Source organism: Penicillium samsonianum (genome assembly GCF_028829775.1).
Source record: "Penicillium samsonianum strain IBT 33392 chromosome Unknown utg000005l_segment0_segment0, whole genome shotgun sequence".
NCBI lineage: Eukaryota > Fungi > Ascomycota > Eurotiomycetes > Eurotiales > Aspergillaceae > Penicillium > Penicillium samsonianum.
In genome coordinates, this window is record NW_026643263.1 from 174154 (window position 1) to 193746 (window position 19593).

A 19593-nucleotide genomic window follows, 5' to 3' on the forward strand; every position below is an offset into this window, starting at 1 on the left:
GAAAGTGGGCCATTGTCTGTGCTAGTAGCGGGGCACACTGCTCCGGAGTATCAACACTTTTTGTCTGTATAGACCCCCAACGTTTTTATGCTGATATCTCAGCTACAGGCTTGGATTATCATGCCCAGGTGATTCTTCAGTCTAGTTTAGTTGTTACCAAATTTTGATTTTGGTTGACATTATGGAAGAGTGTGTATACAACATATGGAGTAGACGAGAGCCATAGTGGGGTAGATCGCCGCAGTGAAGGACATGACTCGTCGTCATTTAGTCAATCTCATGTGCGATCAACACGGATGATAAATCCGCAAGATAGAGATAGACTCCTGGGGTCTTGGGCAGCCTTGGAACTGTCAATCTCTTTGGATCTCCTGAATTCTACCAGAGTCTGGAGTACTGTATCCACGTGCTTGCTCCAATCTAGATGCGGGGGAATCGCCGCTGTGTCCAGCTTTTACTTGGAACGTCCCGTCTCTAGTATTATTCTTAGTTTATAAAGGGTGCTAAAGTGCAAGCTACGTTAGCACTATAACTCTGGCGGGACCACGATGGTATAGAAACCCTGAAGGATCTATGCAAACTGAGCAAACTAGGCGTTGACAATCTGGCAACTTCTCTTCTCGCTTAAGTTAGGAGCAGCACTTTGTCAGCATCAGAAGGCGTGATTCCAAAGTTGTGATTTGTACCTGCAATCAACTGCTCTAGTTCCTGCCCCTATATTCACAAAATCACTACCGTAACAGAATGGAATCTATTCTATCTGCACATGAAATCGGTGAAGGACTTCTTGTTTTGATCATACATGGATGGCAGATGGAGGGAAGAGTCGAGGAGCTGGACTTTGAGCCGATCTTCAACAAAATACCGGGACTTCGCCGGATTTACGTGGACCTTCCCGGCATGGGCACAACACCCGCGAATAATGTCAAGGATCTGGACGATGTATACCTTCGCCTGGTGCGATTCATTGATTCTCGACTTGGGAGCTCAAGATTCTTACTTGTCGGCTCATCATGTGGGGGATACCTTGCACGTGCGATAGCTCAAAAATACATTGAGCAAGTCGATGGTTTACTATTACGCGTACCGCTTATTGAGCCAAAGGACAGCATGCGCGACCTCGATGCTTTTAAACCTTTGGTTGCAAACGAGCAACTCATGTCCAACATATCAGCCGAAGATAGGGCACTTCTTGGAAACGTTCTCGTTCAAACGCCTGCTTATGTTGAAACTTTAAAGGCAAAATACGAGGAGGTTTACCTTCCAGCGGAGAAAGCAGCAGACAATAAGGTGTTAGATGCGATCCGAGCAGATCCACATCGATATCAGTTATCTTTTTCGCTGGACAATGACAGTGCCAAGTTCTTTGCACCCACACTTGTTGTATGTGGTCGGCAAGACGAGAGCGTGGGCTATCGAGACAGCCTTCGCTTGCTGGAGCTCTATCCACGATCAACCTATGTTGTTCTAGATCGTGGTACGCATGGCCTTCCTATCGATGAGACTGGTGTTTTTGAAGCTCTTGTTCGTGATTGGATAATCCGGGTTCATGAATGGCGAGGTCGCACGGAAATATAAGAGCTGTCCATGTCAATGATCTCTTAGAAGGCGCATAGAACGCTCCCATTCAAACCGATATGAGATGCCCACGAGACTGCTTGGGAGTGTTTCAATTGTTGCGAGTGAGAGATTAAGCATAACAATCCACTGGTTTCCGTCTTTATGCTCTTCAAATCACTTGACGATCTTCTGTGCCTCCAGCCGTAGTCTCCTTATTCGTAAGAACAAATGAACCACGTGTCCTTGAGGTAGGCCAGACATGAGCGAGGGGCATGTCCGTATCGGACATTTTCGATGACCCTTACACAACCATATTTCAGAGACACCCTTAAAGGGCTTGATGTGGATATATATCTCTTGCATATTGTACCTACATCTCCGGGTTTATTTGGTCTATTTCTATAAATTCTGATCGCAAGATAACATTTGAATATAGAGAAGAAAAAAAGAGAAGATATTCAGACAATACCTAGTTGCTTTAGCTTAGTTTATAATAGAAGGTAGATAGGACTGTAAGGTAGGGTTTTACCTTCCTTGAGTTTAATTATATAGAGGCTTTCGAGATTTGTAGAGCGTGTACATTCTTATAGTTAAATATATCTAGGTATACCTCTAATTGAAAAGGTATCTATAATAGATTAAGATTTAGATAATCAGCTTGTGCATTTTTCCAAGGTCGTTGGGATACTTCTCCCACAATTTGGATAAGGATAGATTCCACATTCGCGGCTTTGCTACCGATACGCTCATCGAGACGCTTTCCGGTGTGGTTTGTTGTTGATCGCTACAGGGGCTCTCTCACTGCACTACCTGCGTCATTCCAGAGTTTTTAATCACATGCAGGCCTGCGTCGTATGTTAGGGTGTCCCGGACTGCACTCATGTCGTCTGTTCGAATTGCGCGGTATACAACCAGCAGCAACAGTGTCGGGTTTAGGTTCAAGAAGCCAGAATGTTTGGGAATTGACTCCATAATCCCCGTGGCATCCCCATTATCTTCAGGAAGTGATCCATCATCTGGGGATTCGCAGGCTGGTCGATGGTGGTCAACAAAACACACCAACGGACGTTGGGGGTACCGAAATACCACCCGCTGGTTATGTCGACGTGTCATAGTCTCAAGCAACTTTTGAACATTTGTCTCAGTCAGTTGTCCGGTCCGAAACGCCACGATAAGAATGGGATGGTCAGGTATAGCCCTTGAGGTACCTTCCTAATTAGGAGGATGGTAGAGTGGTTGACTGAAGGAAGGAACCAATCTGTTATATTTTATATTTTACATTGTGTTGGGTTTTATTGAAGAGATTTTAGACATTTTCAGACATAAAGCATTGATTACATTAATTGCAAGCCACCAGGGCCAGAGCTAAATACATATAGACCGATGTCCCTAGGTAGACCCAGCCTTAGCCAAAGAGACAGAACTCTTTCGCTTCGGCTTCATAGCCCATCCAGACAGGCAGGTCCAGCCCGCACCACTCTTCCTCCCTTCGTCAAACAGCGCACCAAGACCCTCCAGCAATATAGACCGCTCGCGACCCATCTCCACTCGCAATTTCAGTAACCACTGCTCCCACATCCATCCACCAATCAGCCCAGTCATACTGGCAATATCCGCCGTGCTACCAATCGGCCCCTGCACCGCCTCATAATCTTCAATTTGGCTCTGCACACGCGGTGCAGGAGTCTCGCGCATTGGCTCCTGCTCGATGTGCTCGGTGCCCATCGGGAGGAACATCCACGCGCGCTGCGTGTCGACAAATCCACTGTTGCGGAGACGACCGACGAAGCTCTTCGACGCTAGTGGGTCGTATCCGCGGTTGCGCAGGTTGAAGGCAAACTCCACTGACGTTGCGCTGCCGTACGGCCCCGCCCGCGAGATCTCGGCGTCGAGAACTTGGAACTCGAGGTAGCCGCCTGGCTTGAGGCATCGCATGCATTCCTTCAGAACGAGGTCATACTCGTCACGGTCCTTGCCTGCGGGACATTCCGTCTTCAACAGTGCGTGCAAGGAGCGGGCGGAGATGACATCGAACTGGTTGTTGCCAAAGGGGAGCTCCCAGAGGTTGGCCACAGTCACCTGGCGGTGGTTAGGAGGACCCTTGATGGCGTTGTTTACGGTCTGGTTCTTGGAGGCGACAGTGTAAACCTTGACATTTGGGAACTCGTGCGCGGCTTGCCACGCCCAGTCGCAGGAGGAGTGCCCACCAAGGTCCAGAATGCGGAAACTCCTCTTGCGTTGTCCTTGGGGGGCCTTGGGCTTTGATGAGGTTCGTGCGAGCACGCGCTGGGCAGGACTTGTGAGTAGATTTCCGCCGTTGAGAGACCGGAGAGCATCCATGGCCCACATGGGCTGGGACAGCTGAGCAAGAACCAGCTGTTCTTTCTCCACCTTATCAAATTGGGCCTTCTCGGCCAGCTCGGAGGTAATCATCGAGTTGCGGGGTGCCTTGGCGAAAGGACCCTTGTATGCAGGGCGCTCGGGGCGAACAAGCTCATACTTGCCTAGCAAGCAGTTGATGTGAACGTCGATCATCGCGAGGCGCATAGATTGCACGGCATCGAAGCGCATGTTTCTGTGCATGAACCCATCGGTCTTGGTTGATCGTTCCCGGATAGACTGGAAGCCTTGCCAGTAAATTGAATCCTTGCTAGCGAGGACTGGGGGCAAAGGACTGAGGGACTCGGGAACGCCTTCGACGAATCGCACCATTTTCTTGGAAGCATCTTCTGTGGTGTCTTTTGGTTCAGCCTCGACGGTATTAGACTCCTCGGATGATTCAACGGGCTCAATGTCATTCACGGGGTTTGTCTCATTAAGAGCGGACATGTAGGATGCTTGGGCAGACAACCAAATACTGGTCCGGTCGTGGCTCGCAACTGCACGCTCCTGCAGCTCTTGGTCATAGCACTCATCGTACTCATATCCGTTCCCAGAGCGGGGGATCTCTTGAACCTGAACTGCGTCAAAAGCAGCACTCATGGGGCTATCCTGGTAGATAGACCGACGAGTTGGTGTGTCACAGGGAAGGCGAATGGCAGTAAGCGGGGCTTCTTCATCACGAACCGCTGTGACTGGATCTTCGTCAACTGGGCGTTCAGGCCACTCAACTACATGCTCAACGACCTCTCCTTCATCCCGACGCCAAGGGAGATTGTAGAAGCCCTCTGCAGCCGCAGACGAAGGCTGGTAGTTGGTGTTGGGGATTGACCACGTGTGGCGCGCCCGGGGCGCCAAAGAGGCAAAGAAGCCACCGGGAGATGGAATGCTGAGGTCACTGAAACTGTATCCAGACAGCTCAGATGCGGGGGTGGCCCCGTCAGCACTCCTCGGGCGGCTGGGAGGCGGCTGGAGTTGCCACATCTCGCCCTTATCCTCCGAGGTCTCGGACCACGAGTCGGGTGTCTCGTCCAAATGAATGTGGTGTAGCATTGCCAGTGCTGAGTTGGGCAGAAAAGCGCCTTGGTCAATAGGCTGTGGGGCGTCGTACAAGTCATCATATTCCTGAACTGGCTCATTATTCAGATGAAAAGATGGCGCAGGCGACGGTGAGAGCGGGGGTGAATATGCATGGGCAGCGGTGGGAATCCGGGGGAAACTTCCCAGAACATGACGCCAGTCCTCATGCGGGTTCTCGATAGCAATTGGGACAGTCTGAATGTCGGAATTGGCATCATTGTCTAGGTCGCTTTCACTTCCGTCCAGATCTCGGCGAACATGGATATCATGTGCATCCCAGTTGGTGTCTGGCAGAGATTGAGAGTCTGGTGTAGCCAATGCACTGATGATTGATTCTTGGTCCGAAGTCATACTACCATCGAGCGAAGGCGGAGCATATGATGCAGGCACAGAACGACTGAGCATCGACAGCGCTGCTGGCGAGACTGGAATCTTGGATGGAGGCGTCGGCGGGACTGGAGAACCCTTGAGGGACCCATTAATTGACGGCCACAACGTAGACGAGGGAATCTCAAGTGTCAAGCGCTTTAGACTCCCAGTTGAGGTCATCGAGTTTCGAGTAATTGGTGTAATCAAGCTCGATGGCCGCGTATCGGGGGAAAAGCATGAATCGCTAATTTCGGTCTCATTGTCGTCAATACTGTCATCATCTGAGGCATCATACATGTTGTCGTATCCTCGAAATTCTTGCATCTGAGACTGCCATTCTGTATCTGAGCATGATGAGGTAGTCCCAGCTGAGAGGGGCGACATTAGGCGGGCGAGCCGGGCGTGTGTTGGTACTGCGAACCCGCTTGTCTGCAACTTCAACTTCGGGCTGATAGCTGCCGGTGTAAGTCTGGAAGGAACTGAGACTTTCGGACTGGTTTGAGCGAAATGAGATTCGCGCGTATCCTCCATTATAGTATTAAGCACCGTCCCTCGGGCCTGCCGAGGGGGCGGAAATCGTACAGTCGAGATGCGGAGTGTGTCGGTCATCTTGCACACCTGATCAAACTGTTGGATGTTGGTTTTGCGTGACTCGCTCACGGGAAATATCTATGGGTATCTCGACTCGTAGGAAATGGCGACACCGATCAACGGGTCTGTGAAGTGAAAGATAGAAAGCAAGATAACAAGATAACACTAAGAAAGAAAACAGATGCAAAAGCTACCAGAGCTATAGGCACCAAGCATAAGAGAATGAAGTCAACGAAACGAAGAACGCTAGCCTTCACAGAAGTTGTGGCAGTTGGGAAGGGTTTATAGTCAATTGGGCGCTTTCCACCAGCCACGGGGTATGTGCACCAGCCGATCCCTCTTCAGAAAGAGTCACTCCGTTACAGAGACTAATGCAGGATTGGGCACAATTAATCCAATCACCCTGGTCTGGAGTGTAGCCGACATTGATATTATTGGTGGAGAGGAAATGGGCGCGTCGCGCTGGACAGGGGGTTCGCCCGTGAGCAAAGAGCCAAGGCCATTTTTTGAGCAAGAGTCGAGTAAACGAGGACCAAATTTTCAAAAAGGAACGAATAAGGTTCGTAGATAGTGTGACGAACCGCCCGGGGGTGGGATGAGAGTGAGATGTAGTGTGAAGAGACTGGTGATTGGTCGAGTGTAGGCGCCGGGCTACTATCTTTAGTCAAATTAGTGACCTTCGGATGTGGATGGAACATCAATTATGCACCTTTCCAGCACCCAAACAGGCTAAAAATCATGATAATTAACATCATATGATGCAAAAGTCGGTAAGAAGAGGTGGCGATCGTCGGGCAGAGAAGAGAAAAAAGAGGGAAAAGGAGGGGAAATGGTTGCCAAGTCCAACACGCTGCATATGTAGTACACTATACTAATGCACGCTAGAGAAGTACAAGGTCTCTTAGCAAGGAATAATAATAGAAATTATGTGCTAATTGACCTCATTGTCACACTTTACCCCTCTTATCTTAGGTTAGTATATGTGATCAATGTACTATTGACATCTACACTGCTTACACGGATGTGACCCTAAAGGCGCGTAGATTTCCAACGTCCAGTTCAACGCATACAAATCATAGGGTCTTGCTCATGTTAGTATGAACCACTGTCATACACTTTCTCCTCTTACCGGGGTATTCTTTTCTGAAGTTGGCGCTACTGTAGGAGTTGAGAAGTCATCACTCAACGCCATGGGAACCCAACATCAACAACTCTATGAATATCCCATATCTCAGTTAAACGATAATTTCCACAGGAAGTACCTGTTTCTGGAGTAAAATTCTCCGTCCACAACTAGCCTAGAGTTGCGTCGGTCTTATGCTATTGCAACATATCTGACACTTCATCAGTACTATGCTTTACATATGTAGATAGCCAATCCATGGGATGCATGATGGATGATTCAGGTCATCCTCTGAGATTAAGAGTGACTTTACATACTTTGTACAAAGTCTACGGGTATGTACATATTCCACGGGTAGTTTCAAGAATTACGTTTCAGACTAACGACACAATATGCACTGTACTGAATGATAACCCACCCTCCTAAACCAAGTTGACTTTCGACTACTAGTAAACAGGGGTTCCTTACCCACAGATGTTGTAGAACTATGGTTATTCCAAGGTTGTCTCAGCTTGTATGATCCATCTGTAACGAGTAGAAGCGCCTTGAGGCCAAATCTGCAAGATCCGCTGGCCTCCAACATAACATTGGTTCCGCGTTCTTCTATAGTCCGACAAGAGAATTTGTTATAATACCCATTCCAGAATTTGAAACACACCAAATCAGTCATAGATCAATGTAAGTACATGTAGTGTGCTTTGAATGGGGAGCAACAAAAGAGAACGAAATGATGAAACTGATTTTGATCCATCCTACACCCAAGTACGTGGCCCGGAGCGTAAAGACAACGGAAACAGATTGGAGAAAATAGGTATCCTAAGTAACTGAAATTGATTCATCTCTGTGTATCTTGATGGACGCGACAATGAAATTAGTTCGACTGATTCATGGTAAACACTTCATGGCTCCATCAAAACGACCCCAATAATCGAAAACCCTAGTATTCCAACACATCACCAACTAAGACAATATCCTTAGGGGCCCTCAGACCGATTTCCTCGTTGAAATCGATGGCGCGCGCATCTGGGGTGAGAATATTGGTGGTGCGCAAGAACCCGAGGCCGATGCTCGAGATCTTGACATTCGGCGCCGAGGTCCAGATACCCTCCATGCCCTTTTTCCAAGTATCTCAATCGATCGCATTTGGTTCATTCTGATCCATCCGGAAGTTGTTGGTGTTCAGCTGCAAGTTAATCCCAAATGACTCGTCATCAACCGTGATGTCGATATCCATTTTGCGATGCTTGTCGAAATCTTTGGTATCGCAAAGCCTGAATGCCGCCTTAATGGAGCCAGCCTGGTTAGGAATGAACTGGTGGATTGCTTTCCACTTGATTTCCTGGTCGATCTTCCAGTATGCATAAACATCAGGGCTGCTAGCAGGGTTGGATTGAACGATAGTCATGTACATGGGGAAATCACGCATATTGATGGTAGGCCCTTCGACATGGAACTCGGAGTTCCCATAGTTGTGCTGCTGCTTTGGAAGTTGCCAAATAGCGCCACTCCGTGCTTGAATCTTGTTGTAAATCTCGTGGGATTTGGTGTCATTGCTCGCCTCCCAGTTGGACTTTCAGAAACCCGGTTGAAGCAACACCCGATGGATCATTTCAGAAGAAAGTATGAGACTGGCAGTAAAGCGGTCAGGAATAGGCTGTGTGTTGTTTTGTAACCACTGTGCTTGCCACATCGATTGTAGACCCTCGGTTTTCCCATCGACAAAGCCTCCATTGACATGAATGAAGATGGAGATGGTGCCCACATCCCCCTGCGAAAAGGTTGCAAACTGGAACTTAACGGGTTTTAGATCGATGTAACCGGGACGTTCGATATTGTTGACACTTGCAATCGAGTAGCCGAGAGCGGTCTTGCCGTTGTTGCCGGTGAAGAATTCCAAGAATCCTTCCTGGAATGAGGTTTTCATAAAACCAAGACTCTTGTCCTCAGGCTTCGAGGAATCTGGGGAGATCACTTTCACCTTGAGCTTGTCCTTGTTCAAGTGGAAGCCCAGAACAACGTGGCAATGCTCTTCCTCTGTGCTTTTGAAATGGATCGGCTTATCGCCAGGAACGATGTTTTCAACGCCCCCTTTGATTTCTCCGCCCTCGGACACCATACCACGAGCGGTAGCGAGCGGAATGTTGTTCAACTGAAGCTTCCAGCCGTCTGGGATAGGCTTTGGAGCCTTGTCATGGATTTGCTTTGTGCCCGAGACAATCTTCATCTGGATCGAGCGCATTGTTTCTCCCGTGGCGTGCGAATCAAACTGAAGCAGCGGGGCACCGAAATTCAGGTTGTAGGTGGTGGTGAAAGTTTCCTCTCCAATTGGATCCCAGTCCTCGGTGTTCAATATGAGATTTGAAAGCATGCCAGATCCTTTCTTTGAATGCCGAGTGCTGAGGAGGTTGTTGATTTGTTTGTCGGCGTATGAGGCGACGACGTCCCAACCCAGCGTGAAAGAGTTGTTGGTGGGCGGAATGGCAGGTTGGCATCATCTTGCCAATCATGGGAGCCACAGCATCCTTCTGCTCCTGGCTTGCAGTGGTGTAAGGCATGATGAGAAACAAACAAAGTAAGCGTTCGAAGATCAAGTGGTAGCTGTCCGAAGTGGTCTTCGAGTGTGTTGAGCTGGTGGAAATTATTTTCCCTCGACGGATGAGGTGTCTTTTATATTGATATAACGACGGCAACGCCGTCGAGGACTGAGCTCGCGACTCACTTTCAGTTGAGCCTGTGATCCATGATCCCATCAAACCCCAGAGTATTTCTTCTGAGGTTTCGATAGCCGAGCTCGTGAGCTCGTCGGACTGGATTTTCGAATGACCTTCAGCTTGCATCCTTCATCCCACTCGCCTATACTAGCCATTGTTGTAAGGCCCCGTACTTGACATAGCCGGATTGAGCTGATACTTTTCTTTTCGGTAGTGGAGACTCTTTACGATGTATGTTCCAAGGTTGTATACTTACCTGGCCCAAGAACCAATCAAATAGCAGTGTCTAGCGCCACAGCTACCGGCCAGGTGGAAGAAGAGACACCGGTCGGTATAATCGCCCAAAGGACAGATCTGAACCGGTTTAGGCTTTTCATTCGGATTGTTGATATAAAGCGATAGGCATTCGATAGATGGGCCCATGCCCCTGTTCATGTGTTCATACAAGCTCAGCCAGCCTGCTTTACGCAAAACATCCAACCAGGGAGCATATTTCCAGAGCTGTGAATATTCAAGTTCATTTGAGGACTAGATGGGTGTGATAGGGCTGAGGCTTGTTCAATGGGGAATGGGCCAAAGCATGTTTCGTGGCTGTGTAGCAGATGTTCTGTGTGAGAAATGGGAAATGATCAGAAAGTGAAGACATCGTAGAGCCATTTATTTCATGAGTATATGTGCTGGCTGATCTAAAATAAGCCTCTAACAGTTTCTGGGCTATGGTAATTCAAACTCGAGGGAATATGGCCGAGCGTTGGTTGTCTCTAAGAAGGTATCCGCTGCTTATATGGCGATGTGCACGTGACCACCTCCGACGGCTTCTCTTTTGCATCTCGCCTTACCAACTCTCGAGCGCCGTCGACATTCTTGTCTCTAAATCTCGTGATACTCATTGCCCAAGCTCTCACATCCAGCCCGCATCATCGTCCGACATCGGCAGAATACAAATCTCCGCTTTTCCAGCGCACCTCTCCTCATCCAAGCACCCCTCCAAGCTTTCCGATCCACCGCAACCATGCTTTTCTTTAGGTATGATATGGCGCGGAGCGCAAACTCATTTTCTATGGACAGGAACTAATAGCTTTGTCATTACAGCTTCTTCAAGACTCTGACCAACCAGACGGTCACCATTGAGCTCAAGAATGACATCCGCATTCGTGGAATCCTGAAATCGGTCGACCAATACCTAAACATCAAGCTCGACGATATCGAAGTGTTAGATCTGGCCAAGTACCCTCACCTGTCTTCGGTGAAGAACATGTTCATCCGAGGCAGTGTGGTGCGGTACGTGATGTTGCCTCGGTCGGAGGTTGACGTGGGGTTGTTGGAGGATGCCACACGGCGAGGTGAGTTGCGCATCGCTTCCCTAGCTGAGTTCTTGGGATCTGTCTATGCTCTCGTCTCCCTTGAAAGATCCACAAAGCTTGCGACCGGGATTGTCATTCGAATCAATACTAATAGACTTATCATACAGAGGCTGCCAACCAGGCTGGCAAAGCTCGGTAAACGATCATGGCCTCAATTTTACGACAAATCACGCATCGCGCTCTTCAATACCGTTGTTCCCACCAGGTGGTCTCCAGCAAATGAAATGACTATATGGCCAAAAGTATGGGGTTTCATGTGGCTCCCCAGTATTGAGATAACCCAATTGATGGCCGGGGAGACGGGTTCATGCAAAGAATGATGTTCGAAACTCCCATACCACTCGATGCATCCAAGAAACCAAATGGACCTTGGATCGCCGCTCATGAATCCTGCTGATACACCGCAAAAGCAATTTCGTCGGAGATTACCCGCCTATAGCTCATGCTGGCACCTGGGCTGCGTTGTTCATGATACCTCGTTAGACTTTTTTTTGCAATAATGAACAGCAACTTTTTTTGGCCATTTGATTATACAGGAATGCTCTAAACATACTAAAATCGAATGTAGCCCTCTAGGTTGGAGCCAAGTAATACCGACCACGTGACTTCGTGTCGCGATCCGGTTTCTTCGCGCCTGTCGAATCGACTGATCCTGGGCATTTTCACTGGCGATCGTGCACATATTATGGACATATTGTACATTTAACCATACTGTTTGCATTTTATCCGGCTTAAAACTACCTTGAAATAGCCGCGAATTCTGTTACACCCTCACCACGACTCGATTCTCGCCCACGGTGCAACCGACTTCCACCCCTCCGTGACCGAGCCACAATGGCCGGATCTTACGCGAAGAAGGGGGCCACGCCATCCAAGGGTTCTTCTGGGACAAGACAATCCTCAATAAAGCGCAATTCGAGCATCTTGAGTTTCTTCCAGAAGACCGACACGCCACCGGGCGCCACTTCTCGCCAGGCTCGTATCACCCAATTTGCAACGGCGACCTCACGTTCACCGAGCAGCGGCCGGGGTACTCCGACATTCCAGCATGGGAACAGTGCAAGAAACGAACCTGCTGGTGGGCTCTTTTTGGAGGATAGAAAGGGACTGTCAAAGATTGAACAAGCAGCGGTAACGAGTGAAAGAGAGCGTTCACTCACGCCTGACTTTTGGGGTGACGATGAAGAGTTCTTGAAGGCGGATGACGAGCGATATAATGAGACCGACACTGCGGTCAAGCGTCGGAGGGTTGACTCACCGGGCACCCCGGTCAACGAGACACAACAATCAGATCCCGAATTGAAGACTACAAAACCACCCGCAGCAACACCAGCACCCGCACCCGCAAAGACCCAGAAACGAAGCGGACCATTTATTGATGAGTCCGACAGCGAGGATGATATGGAAGCATATCGGGAGCTTCAAGAAACCACACCTGCCACCAGGGATGTGACGAACCAGATGTTACAAATGGATAAAATAGTGGCTACACAACGCACTTCCGAACCTACACCCCCGCCACTGGTAAGAGCCGCCACGAGTAATGCCGATAATGATGAATACGCGAATTTTGACGATATAGAAGAAGACGAGCTTATAGGGGAAGAGTTTCGAAATCGGCCTTGGGAGGGCGAGGAACAAGAGCAGGAGATCGACCTTGAGGTAGATCCTGACAAAGAAATAAGCGACTGTTCTGGTGTAGAAGATGTTGAAGGGGAAGTGAGCACATGCCCTATCTGCCAAATGGTGCTGAACGATCTTAATGAAACGGTAGGTGCCTATTACTGCCTTTTGGGTCTATTGAAATGCTGATTTCAAGCATAGGAAGTTGCAGTGCATGTCAACGACTGCCTCGATGGCAAAATCAACCCTATGCCGGCCACACCCGCTGCTAAGCCCATGGTGAACCTGACTCCCAAGCCAACCGACACCGACAAAGGGCTGACACGCGCAGAGCGCGCTGCCATTGCCCGACCTGCGCAAGGTGATCCTTACTCGCAGAAGAAACCCATTGGAGGTTCCGCATTCTCAAAGATGATGGCTGGGAACGCAGAAGATACTGCTTGGGCTACCGCAGCCACAAACGAGGTGTCTTCTCGCGGCAAACAAGCCTACCAGCGGACTTGTCCGTTTTACAAAATTCTTCCGGGGTTTTCCATCTGTGTCGATGCCTTCCGCTACGGGGCTGTCGAAGGGTGTAACGCCTACTTTCTCAGTCACTTTCACAGTGATCACTATATAGGGCTCAGCAAGTCCTGGTGCCATGGGCCCATTTACTGCAGTCGACCGACTGCCAATCTTGTCCGCCAGCAGCTCCGCGTCGATCCCAAGTGGATAGTTGACCTCGAGTTTGAATCTACCACCGAAGTACCGGAGACGGGAGGAGTGCGGGTCACTATGATACACGCAAATCATTGCCCCGGTAGCTCACTTTTTCTTTTCGAAAAAAGCTCTGGGAACGGGCCCAATGCCCATAACCAGCGGGTGCTACATTGTGGCGACTTCCGTGCATCTCCCGCTCAGGTGCAACATCCGCTTCTACGCCCTAATGTGAACAACCCGGTCACTGGTAAGCCAAGACAGCAACATATCGACAAATGTTACCTCGACACCACATACCTGAACCCAAAATATGGCTTCCCCGCTCAGGAGGATGTGATCACAGCGTGTTCGGAGCTATGTGTGCGCCTGAATGAAGAGGCTGGTGTTGGACCTGATACGGGGAAGAATGGTACAGGTGGTTTGATGAACAAATTTCTGTCCGCCACGACGGGGAACAACAAAGCACCTGACAAAGGCTCGCAAACTGGAGGTCGATTACTTGTAGTGATTGGCACTTACAGTATTGGCAAAGAACGGATATGCATGGGGATCGCCCGAGCACTTGGGTCAAAGATCTTCGCGACTCCACCGAAACAACGAATATGCGCCTGCTTGGAAGACCCCGAACTCTCCGCGATGCTGACCAGCAATCCTCACGAAGCACAAGTACATATGCAAACTCTCTTCGAGATCCGCGCCGACACACTGGCAGACTACCTCGATGGCCTCAAACCACACTTCTCCCGAGTGGTCGGTTTCCGCCCGACCGGCTGGACCTATCGCCCACCAGCCGGGCGACTGGTACAAAACCCACCAGTCTCCACTGTGTTGCACGGCGAGCACTGGAAGTCGCCATATACCACCCAAGACCTCACCCCGCAGCGCGGCAGCACGCGAGAAAGCGCCTGCTTTGGCGTGCCCTATAGCGAACACAGTTCGTTCCGCGAGTTGACCATGTTCTGCTGCGCTTTGCGTATCGGGCGGGTCATCCCGACGGTGAATGTCGCCAGCCAGAAGAGTCGGGACCAGATGAAAGTTTGGATGGAGCGGTGGGATGCCGAAAAAAAGAAAAATGGGTTGTTTCCTGTCACTGGCGATCGGTGGTGATCAACGGCCTGCATATACGACGTATGGATAACATGATTATACGGAGTAGATTTATCGCATTGGAATTTACTTTGTACATAGCGACTGCATGGATTTGTGTTTAATTTCGGCTTTGCACGGCTACTATTCTTCTCGCTTTCGTTCCGATCCTCTTTCTTGCATTCCTAGTGGTTTCCGACTCCATGGACTACTCCACTAAATGAAAGCCTAGGTCCTCGAACTTGGCAACGCTTGTAGATCGTTTCCTTGGATTTGAATATATATCGCAACAGCTGGATCTATATTCCCGCTAATCCACTTGTCAGGGGACTCTTTTTGCAAAGAACCCCTCCAACACTCCCCTAATAAGCTAAAAATTGGCCCTGGGGCTGTTGCATTCAAGATACTAATACCACGTAATACTATCGTACTATATCCCGACGATATATATCTCCAGTCCCAATTTTGAATATCACCTAGTTTCCCACTTGCATTCGAGTGATTATCTACAATATACATATGGAATACAATACATACAGCCAAGAAAAACCTGTGGTGATCCAACCTCGGCAGAGATCCGTGATCAGTGTTGGTTAAGTTCTCATTTTCAGGGCTCGGACCAAGTGGATCAGAAGGATGAGAGATCGTGAACGATAATTCGTTCCTATTTAGATTCGGATCGACAGTATGCAGCGAACACTGCGAACTTATACCTGTTTATCCCTTTCAGACGGAGGTATCAGATCAAATTTAATCGATGATTGGTGCATTCAGGCCTGGATTATATCAATTTTGAAGGACAAAATCGTCCAACGTTCAAGACACTTGCCCAGGGCTTAGCACCGGAGAACAACCTTTGATGGGCGTACACTATCGATCTATGCGTTAGTCGGGTTCCACTCCAATCGCAGCCCTTTTGACAAATCACTTGGGGCCGTTTTTTTGGAAATGGACTTGCCGCATTCTCTTATTTGTCGCAAGTGTACGGAGTAGCTTTCTGGAAACGCTATATAATGGAGGCAACCCCCTTTGCGCTTGTTCGAACTGAGTGCAGAAATATCACGCCCAAAATTCATCCACGATGCGTACTTCAACATTTGGACTTTGGACTTTGACGGCTGGTATCGCCGCTGCGAAGACCTGTTACAATGTAACAGTGGAGGTCCCTGTCACGGCTCGCAACGGCGTGTTTGACAATATCAGCACGCCCCAGACAAACTTTGACGCTACTTCCTTCGTCCTCTCCGCGACCAAACAGGGTAGAAATCTCTCAGAAACAGCCTTGTCAGGCTATGCTACCGTGTCGGGCCACTACAACATCTCGACTCAATACTGCATGCCGAAGAATGCCGGGAATTCGGCCTACACGCTTCAGATTCTCACACATGGAATGGGCTTTGACAAGTCGTGAGTCTCGAGATGTGATTGGTCGTTATATATTGTGGTTTAACATGGAAATACAGATACTGGGATCTGCCATACAACAACTACAACTACTCCTACGTGGATTACGTCTTGTCTCGAGGATATCACACACTCTCCTACGACCGACTGGGCCTCGGCAAATCTTCACATGGCGACGCAAAGAACGAGATCCAAGCATTCCTGGAGATTGAAGCCCTTGCTCAGCTGACCCGCATGGTGCGCAACGGCGAGATATCCAACATCAAGACCCCGGCCAAGGTCGTCCACGTCGGACATTCATTCGGGTCTGCCCAGACTGTTGCTCTATCCGCGATGTATCCAGAGCTTTCCGATGCGCTCGTGCTCACCGGGTATTCGACAAGCGCCGACTATATGCCAATGTTCCTCAGCGGCGCCAACTTCCAACAAGCCCGGCTCAACGGCAAAAACTCGGACTACACGGCTGGGTACTTGAAGAGTGCGGACATCGGCAGCAATGTATATCTCTTCTTCTACCCGCCCCATTTCGACACCGGTCTTCTGAAGTTTGCAGAAGACAACAAACAACCCATGACTATCGGTGAACTTCTGACTATCACTGGTCTGCCGGCGCAGAGCAAGTTCACAGGACCTGTATATGTTATTGACGGTGCGAACGATGTGCCATTTTGTGGAGGCGACTGTTTGCACACGGGTGGGAAACCGACTCCTATTCCTGCTGCTGCTAAGATGATCTTCCCCTCGGCCAGTGCTTTCTCTGCGTACGTCCATCCCAACACTGGCCATGCTATCAATCTGCACTATAATGCCACCGGGGCTTATAAGCAGATTAATGACTTCTTGGGCGCTCACGGGTTGATGAGCAAGAGTCATCTTCATGATCATGCCCGCCATCATTAGTGAAAGATAGGGAAGTAAGGAGCCCTGATTTTGATTCATGTACATTTATACATCTATATTTTGAACATTAATATGTACATCCTGCCTGCCTAGGTACATACTGATCGAGCTAAGCAAAGAGTCAGTTATAGTTAACTAGTTACCTGATATTATGTAAGTTGATGCCTGACTTGTAAGGCTGAAAATGACATAGTCTCTGGCCTCATAAACCAGGCATCAACCGCGATTCCCCCCGCATTCTTTTCCACAAATCAAGGACCAATGATTTACCCCAAACATGGAATGCAGGCAAAACATCATCAATATGCGACCGTTGATTTGCCTGAACTCCCCAAGCCAATAACCGAAACCGGGGGCGTCGGAGGTTCGGAGGCTTGAGACGGCACTCTCCACGGATCTTCGCCGCCAGTGTCTGAACTCCACACTACCGAAATTGCTTCCCGTTGCCTTGCCTTACCCTCGGGGATGATTTGATGACCACTCATCCCTCTTTTCATAAATAAGTTGGATTCTCGCGTTTGGTCATAAATCTGAGCTGATTCCTCTCATTTGAACATACCTATATTCATTGATTGGCATTATCGTTTTTGCATTGGGCCGGTACCTTTTTTTCCCCGAGCTGTTTTGTCCAACACTCCTATACAACACTTCACCATGTTTGTGACACTGGAGACCGTTCCGGTCATTCTTCTCGGCCTCGCCGTAGCCTATTACTTGGTCCCGTACGTGCAAAAGTCGCACTTGCGTGATATTCCCTCTGCCGGGTTTGCCGCGTTCACCAACGTTTGGTTACTGCTGCAGGCCCGTCAAGGTCAAAAGTACCTGACGATCGACGAGGCCCACAAGAAGCACGGAAAGCTTGTCCGCATTTCACCTACCCAAGTCTCTATTGCCGACGATGAAGCTATTCAGAGCGTCTATGGACACGGCAATGGTTTCTTGAAAGCGTACGTCAATGCTGCAGCCCAGAATAGCTGCACCGAAACTAACAATATCCCAGGGACTTCTACGATGCCTTTGTCTCTATCCGCCGTGGCTTGTTCAACACCCGTGACCGCGTCGAGCACTCCCGCAAGCGCAAGACCGTTTCCCACACTTTCAGTGCTAAGTCCATTGGCCAATTTGAGCAGTATATCCACGGCAACATTGAGGAGTTCGTGAAGCAATGGAACCGTCTGTCCGACCTTCAAGGTAACCCCAAGACTGGCTATGTAAGCATCGACGCCCTCAACTGGTTCAACTACCTGGCGTTCGATATCATCGGCGACTTGGCTTTCGGAGCTCCCTTCGGCATGCTCGAGAAGGGCCAGGATATTGCCGAGATGCGTCTGGACCCCAAGGACCCTCCCAAGTATGTCGCCGCTGTCGAAGTTCTGAACCGTCGTGGAGAGGTGTCCGCTACCCTGGGCTGCATGCCCTCTCTCATCCCCTTCGCCAAGTACATCCCGGACCGCTTCTTCTCCGAAGGTCTGCAAGCCGTTGAGAACCTTGCCGGTATCGCCATTGCCCGTGTCAACGAGCGTCTCAAGCCGGAGATTATGGCCAACAACACCCGTGTGGATCTGCTTGCCCGCCTTATGGAGGGCAAGGACGGAAACGGTAACCAGCTTGAACGCGCCGAATTGACCGCCGAGGCCCTCACCCAATTGATCGCCGGCTCTGACACCACCTCCAACACCACCTGTGCCATCCTCTACTGGTGCATGACCACCCCGCACGTTCTCCCCAAGCTCCACAAGACCCTGGACGAAGCCCTCCCCAAGGACATCGAAGTTCCCACGCACGCCATGGTCAAGGAAATCCCCTAGTAAGCCCCACTCCAACAATCCCACAAAATACATACCCCAAATTAACAAATCCATAGCCTCCAATGGGTGATCTGGGAAACGATGCGCATCCACAGCACATCCTCAATGGGTCTTCCTCGCGAGATCCCCGCTGGCTCCGCCCCCGTCGTGATCTGCGGACACACCTTCATAGCCGGCGACGTTCTCTCGGTACCCAGCTACACGATCCACCGCTCGAAAGAGATCTGGGGCGCCGACGCGGAACAATTTGTCCCAGAGCGATGGAGTCCCGAGCGTCTCAGCGCACGCCAAAAGGCCGCCTTCATCCCATTCAGCCACGGACCTCGCGCGTGTGTCGGTCGCAACGTCGCCGAGATGGAACTGCTCGTTATCTGCGCTACTGTGTTCCGACTCTTCGAGTTCGAGATGCACCAGGATGGACCCATGGAAACGCGTGAGGGATTCCTGCGCAAGCCGCTTGCTTTGCAGGTTGGTATGCGTCGTCGTCGAGTTTGAGTGTCTACGACTTTTGGAATATTGGACAGTTTACACAACTGTAAAAAAGGGATGTGTTGAGGATTGAAATAGTTTGGATCTAGGGTGGAATTGCAATGGGATCTTGGATTGTATTTGGATCACCATTTTGTCATGATTCGATGAGAATGACTGAGTTGGCTGTGCTAGCCTTGGGGCAAGTGTTTTACCGCGCAGTCGCTGATGACTTTCCTTTTTTGGCTTGTCGATTTCGATTTGGTTTTGGGTCTTGGTGGCCGTCAACCTTGGAAATATTGGGAATCTGATAAGCGTGTACATATGCTATATTTTATATATTTCTTTTGCGTTGAAACTATCTTCGGGTATTGAATAAACTACTACTTGGTGGTGTAAATAATAAAGGTGTTAAGGAAAGGAGTTCA

The 19593-nt window shown here is 49.5% G+C and overlaps 8 protein-coding genes across 8 annotated transcripts; 5 read left to right on the forward strand and 3 right to left on the reverse strand.

Annotated features, from left to right (window-relative positions):
• Window positions 1–744: 744 nt before the first annotated feature.
• N7471_008962 (alpha/beta fold hydrolase) lies at window positions 745–1578 on the forward strand (the record flags this gene model as incomplete). The annotated part of the gene is made up of 1 exon (XM_057281681.1): window positions 745–1578. The coding sequence occupies one exon, from the start codon at window positions 745–747 to the stop codon at window positions 1576–1578; it is 834 nt and encodes a 277-aa protein (XP_057132564.1).
• A 780-nt stretch (window positions 1579–2358) lies between these two features.
• N7471_008963 (uncharacterized protein) lies at window positions 2359–2673 on the reverse strand (the record flags this gene model as incomplete). The annotated part of the gene is made up of 1 exon (XM_057281682.1): window positions 2359–2673. One exon carries the CDS (start codon window positions 2671–2673, stop codon window positions 2359–2361), a length of 315 nt encoding a protein of 104 aa, XP_057132565.1.
• Window positions 2674–2949: 276 nt separating this feature from the next.
• Window positions 2950–5997, reverse strand: N7471_008964 (uncharacterized protein; the record flags this gene model as incomplete). Its single annotated transcript, XM_057281683.1, has 1 exon — window positions 2950–5997. One exon carries the CDS (start codon window positions 5995–5997, stop codon window positions 2950–2952), a length of 3048 nt encoding a protein of 1015 aa, XP_057132566.1.
• Window positions 5998–8231: 2234 nt separating this feature from the next.
• Window positions 8232–9657, reverse strand: N7471_008965 (uncharacterized protein; the record flags this gene model as incomplete). Its single annotated transcript, XM_057281684.1, has 3 exons — window positions 8232–8672; window positions 8700–9498; window positions 9551–9657. 3 exons carry the CDS (start codon window positions 9655–9657, stop codon window positions 8232–8234), a joined length of 1347 nt encoding a protein of 448 aa, XP_057132567.1.
• A 1168-nt stretch (window positions 9658–10825) lies between these two features.
• N7471_008966 (Sm-like protein LSM2) lies at window positions 10826–11316 on the forward strand (the record flags this gene model as incomplete). Its single annotated transcript, XM_057281685.1, has 3 exons — window positions 10826–10839; window positions 10906–11156; window positions 11285–11316. 3 exons carry the CDS (start codon window positions 10826–10828, stop codon window positions 11314–11316), a joined length of 297 nt encoding a protein of 98 aa, XP_057132568.1.
• A 695-nt stretch (window positions 11317–12011) lies between these two features.
• On the forward strand, window positions 12012–14606 carry N7471_008967 (DNA cross-link repair protein PSO2; the record flags this gene model as incomplete). Its single annotated transcript, XM_057281686.1, has 2 exons — window positions 12012–12947; window positions 13002–14606. The coding sequence occupies 2 exons, from the start codon at window positions 12012–12014 to the stop codon at window positions 14604–14606; spliced, it is 2541 nt and encodes an 846-aa protein (XP_057132569.1).
• Window positions 14607–15666: 1060 nt separating this feature from the next.
• N7471_008968 (alpha/beta hydrolase) lies at window positions 15667–16889 on the forward strand (the record flags this gene model as incomplete). Its single annotated transcript, XM_057281687.1, has 2 exons — window positions 15667–15992; window positions 16049–16889. The coding sequence occupies 2 exons, from the start codon at window positions 15667–15669 to the stop codon at window positions 16887–16889; spliced, it is 1167 nt and encodes a 388-aa protein (XP_057132570.1).
• Window positions 16890–17179: 290 nt separating this feature from the next.
• Window positions 17180–19443, forward strand: N7471_008969 (cytochrome P450). The gene is made up of 3 exons (XM_057281688.1): window positions 17180–17836; window positions 17890–18696; window positions 18754–19443. Exons 1-3 carry the CDS (start codon window positions 17544–17546, stop codon window positions 19190–19192), a joined length of 1539 nt encoding a protein of 512 aa, XP_057132571.1. The 5' UTR covers window positions 17180–17543; the 3' UTR covers window positions 19193–19443.
• The last annotated feature ends 150 nt before the right edge of the window (window positions 19444–19593 follow it).

Coding starts and splice junctions, on each gene's coding strand:
- N7471_008969 (XM_057281688.1), top strand. CDS start 17,544: ATGTTTGTGACACTGGAGACCGTTCCGGTCATTCTTCTCGGCCTCGCC. Junction 17,837..17,889: donor GGCAATGGTTTCTTGAAAGC/GTACGTCAATGC, acceptor ACAATATCCCAG/GGACTTCTACGATGCCTTTG. Junction 18,697..18,753: donor ATGGTCAAGGAAATCCCCTA/GTAAGCCCCACT, acceptor ACAAATCCATAG/CCTCCAATGGGTGATCTGGG.